Genomic DNA, 4396 nt, shown 5'->3' on the forward strand with positions numbered 1-4396 from the left:
AAAAGGGATGCTCATATCACCCCCCTCGCCGTGAGAGCAGCTCCTACACATCTTGAGGATGAAATCTAAAGAAGTATGCTGAGTGTAAACTAGCCTGAAGAGATCAATGTGTATGTTTCATCTCATTGGGCTGCAAAGACTTTGTCTTCCGAGTAACTCAAGACGTAAACAGCTATGCACCCCTGTCCAAAGGAATCTTTACATATAGTCTGAGAATTGAACTCAGGTGTGTATCATCAATCCTTGAGATTCTGTGTTTACTGCTGTTGTTTACATTTCCTGTCAGTGTATCTCCAAGGGTGTCTCTGGTGGTTATTCTGGCTCAGTTCTTATCTGCATAAGTATTTATGTATTTTGTATCTCGTGTTGGGCCATGGTTGGGCCTATCCGTGGGCCTAATTGGTTCTGTGTGAATTTGATCTGTTTGTTGAGTACTGTTCAGGTACACTAGGGTTGCAACTTATAAGGACATCGTCTATATCCTTTGCTCCCATTCTCCACAACAATTAAAGCGGCTACTTCCTTCAGATCTGATAATCTCTTTGGTCATCTGCAAACATGTCCCAACCAAACGATGGGTCTCGACCAGGTCAATCGCAACCGTCCTCTGCTCATCCGACTTCCGCTGCCACGACAAGCCATGCGATTCCTCCTCTCTTCTCTGGTGTCAAAACTGGTGCACCTCCTGCAAAGAAATCGAGATCTAAAGTCGTTCCTCCTTCCCCAGAAGTCTATCCTGCTCTTGCTCGGTTTTTGCGCCGTCTTTCCTCCGCTCAAGTTCCCCTTTCATATTCTGCATGTCTTCCTGACGTTTCAGAAGCCCAAGTTCCGTTAGGGCAACTTCATCTCTCTGATGATACTACTGAGTCATCTCCTACACCGGAATTCCTCAACCGGTACATCTTGCAACGACGTCGCATTGCCGATCTGATTAGACGGTTTCCTAAATTAAACAGACCAGCCACTCCCATTTTCTCGTCTCGGTTTATCTCTGCTCACGCTGCAGAGCGATTCCAGTTTCTCCATGGTCAAGACTTCATCCCTATGAAGATTCTATCGGCTGAAATACAAAATGATGATGTTCGTTCCATCCTGTTCAGGGCAGACCTTCTTCCAACAGTTACCGAAATTGACAGTTTCATCGAAACGGTGGTCAAGGAATTCTATGCAAATCTTCCGGAGGCTGAAGGTGGTGACTCTGAGGTTCTCAGAGTCTTTGTTAGAGGGTCTATGTATGAGTTCTCACCGTCTCTCATCAATCGCCTCTTCCAACTGCCAAATGAGCCATATCCTTTGAATACATCTCAACTTCGGGCCTTCGGAGATCTTGATGCTGTGGCTGCTCTCCTTACTGATGGGCAAGTGTCAACTGTGGCTGAAGTGTCAACCGGTCTTCTTGGCGATATCATAATTGTTCTTCATCAAATCAGCTGTTTCAACTGGTTACCTTCCACGAATCATCGTGCTCTGTCCCCTGACAGATGTGTTCTTCTTTACTTAATTGCCAAAGGGGAGCGCTTAAACTTTGGAAAGATCGTGTTTGATGAGATTCGTTCGTGTGCATCTCGCTCGGGTGCTGCCTCATCGACTGATTGTTTAATCTTCCCCAACCTGATTGATCAGCTGTTACGTTTTCAGCGGGTTATTCCCTCTCTGACTGGTGATGTCTTGTCCTCTACTCCTACAATGTTTGTGACCCCGGAAGCGGCTGCGCCTACATCTGGTCCCTCACTGACCTTGGCTGCTGATCTTGCACATCTAGCTCACTCTGCTACGACCATCATGCAACGATTCTCAAGTAAGTCCTTCTTGTTCTTAGTCTACTTCTCTGTTTCACACCTGTTTTTTATATGAGTCTGTGCACTCAAGCAGGGGGAGAATATGTTGATGTATGTACTCGTAAACTTAAGGAGCACACAGAAAGCGACAACCTTGATGCTGCGGATAGTGACTAGTTTGATCAGTAGATCTTCTGTTTAGGGGGAGTAGTGAGTTGTGTTTGATGTTTTTGGAATTATCCATGTTTAAATGTATTTGAAACCTGTGCTTGTTTCAAATGATTGTATGTGCTGAACCTTGTCCTCTTAATCTATCCTTCTCTAAGTCCTCTGGATCAATTTGGAACGAAACTGTTGTATCTTGTATTGCCTTTGCTGCGTGTGTCTGTTTGTTCGTGTGCAGGTAGCTTGAGGCACATACTCAGACAAAAAGGGGGAGATTGAAGAAACAGAGTGTCTGAAGGACCAACAGTTGCAGAACCTGAAAATGCTCAGAAGGACTCTTAGAAGCACGATGCCACGCTGGCACCTTGTTGACAGCGCAACACTTCGATCGTGATGAGAAGCAGCACGTTTGGTGCCCAGCGTTGGTAACGAAGTCAAAGGGCAGGAGTGACAGCTACAACAAAAAGCATGTAAAGTTGTCAGACAAAAGGTGGTTGTTGTTGGCTAGTGGGAAGCTAGTGAAGTCAACGTCATGACAAGAAGCTGCGCAGTGTCCGCTGGATAAAGAGAGGACCTGCGAGTTGTTTTGATGCCTATATAAGAAGAGAACTTTCTTCTTATTAGGGTTAGCACTTTAAGAAGAAAAAGTGTGAGAGTTCTTTGTGTTCATATCTGAGTTTCAAACGAAGACTTGTTGTGGGTTCTTTTGGTGAGTGAACAAAAGAGTGTGCATAGCTGTTGATGTGCTTGTAAGTTGGGTAGATTAGGAATCGATCAGGGCCAAATCACAGTGTGTGATGTTGGTTAACGCTGATCAAACAAGCTTGTAAAAGAGTTGTTTGAAGATTGCTAATAAAACCAAGTTTGAAGAAATTTCTGTATCTTTGTAGTACTTTCAAGGTTCTAGTTCTTTCACAGGCACTTAAAGAGACGAAACTGGCGTGTTGAGCTTGCTTTCGTAGCTTGTAGGCGTGGTTCTCGAGAGACAACTGTAATACTCAACACACACATTTAAACTACACTAGGCCAAAAATAAATTGCAGATACTCAGCCCATTAACAATTCATGGAAGCCTCATGCCAAAAAAAACCGATAACACATGCCCTAATCTTACACAGATCATAAACTAAAATTTTTGTTTCTCCCTTTTTTGTTTGAAACAACAATATGAATATAATTGACAGAGAGCACCCACTTAATAGACACAGAACTTGATGTATAGAGAAACAAGTAATTCACAGCACCGTTTCCATCCAAGACAAACAAGCTAGACTGAGTAATTTTAGCAGCGAATATACATGATGGACGTTCCAATGGAAAGTTAGCACCTCAGTGGTTTCAGAAGAAGTAAAAGCAACAGATTCGAGGTAGCCAAAGAACAGAACTCTGTAATTTTTATTAACCAAAACAAAGAGATAGAACATCAATCTCTTTCCTACCAAGTACACTTTATTCTATTTTTTTTTTTCAAAATTTTTTTTTTTTAGTTTTCCCTCTGGTTTTTTCACACCACCTGGAACCTCTTCAATTTGGAACTCGAGAGAGATAGTTTATCACCTGAAAGATTAGCTAGCAAGAGTATTAAGCTTAATATAAGTAAAAGATAGAAATTCTGCTTCTTTGTACAGAGAATCTGTTGCAGCACTTCTAATCAAGCTGCACATTAGTGTTCACATAAACCGATGGACTTTTTTAGATGCATAAAAGTGTCCAAATCCAAGGGTTTAGTGAAGATATCAGCTAGCTGTTGTTCAGAAGTAACATGGGTGATTTCAACAGTTTTATTTTCAACAAGATCACAAATGAAATGGTGCCGTATGTCAATATGCTTAAAACGAGTATGTTGAACTGGATTCTTTGAAGTATTGACGGCACATGTGTTATCACAGTAGATAGCAAAGGTTTCAGAATCCATACCATAGTCACCTAGCATATGTTTCATCCATAGAAGTTGAGTACAGTAGCTTCTTATTGCAATAGACTCTGCTTCAGCAGTTGATGGAGTCACACACGCTTGTTTCTTACTATCTCATGAAATCAAATTGTTCCCCAAAAAGAAACACCCACCAGAAGTACTCCTTCGATCATCTAGGTTTCCTGCCCAATCTGAATCACAAAAACCAACTAAATTATGATTAGTTTGGTTAGTGTAAAATAACCCTTTATCAGTTGTACCTTTGACATACTTCAGAATCTGTTTGACTGCATTTAAGTGAGATGCTTTGGATTCGCCTGGTATCGAGAACACACACCAACACTGAAGCAGAGATCAGATCTACTTGTTGTCAAATATAGTAGACTTCCAATCATAGCTCTGTAGAGCTTCTCATCAACTAAATCTCCACTCTCATCCTTTGATAGCTTAGTGGTCATGCTCATTGGTGTTCTAGCAGTTTTGCTAGTTTGCATCCCAAACCGTTGAATAAGACTCTTTGCATATCTTCCTTGAAAGA

At 41.9% G+C, this 4396-nt stretch overlaps 2 protein-coding genes across 2 annotated transcripts in view; one reads left to right on the plus strand and one right to left on the minus strand.

Moving 5' to 3' along the window:
• The first annotated feature begins 558 nt into the window (after positions 1-558).
• On the plus strand, positions 559-2090 carry LOC111831002. The gene is made up of 2 exons (XM_023784331.1): positions 559-1798; positions 1873-2090. Exons 1-2 carry the CDS (start codon positions 559-561, stop codon positions 1953-1955), a joined length of 1323 nt encoding a protein of 440 aa, XP_023640099.1. The 3' UTR covers positions 1956-2090.
• A 1882-nt stretch (positions 2091-3972) lies between these two features.
• Positions 3973-4396, minus strand: part of LOC111831006 (uncharacterized mitochondrial protein AtMg00810-like) — a 741-nt gene continuing 317 nt past the window's right edge. The window contains exons 2-4 of the mRNA XM_023784380.1: positions 4244-4387; positions 4119-4175; positions 3973-4049 (exon numbers count right to left, since the gene is read on the minus strand). Coding sequence (XP_023640148.1) covers positions 3973-4049; positions 4119-4175; positions 4244-4387 — 278 coding nt within the window. The remainder of the gene's footprint in view (positions 4050-4118; positions 4176-4243; positions 4388-4396) is intronic.

Source organism: Capsella rubella, unplaced genomic scaffold (genome assembly GCF_000375325.1).
Source record: "Capsella rubella cultivar Monte Gargano unplaced genomic scaffold, Caprub1_0 scaffold_123, whole genome shotgun sequence".
In the NCBI taxonomy this organism is placed as follows: domain Eukaryota; kingdom Viridiplantae; phylum Streptophyta; class Magnoliopsida; order Brassicales; family Brassicaceae; genus Capsella; species Capsella rubella.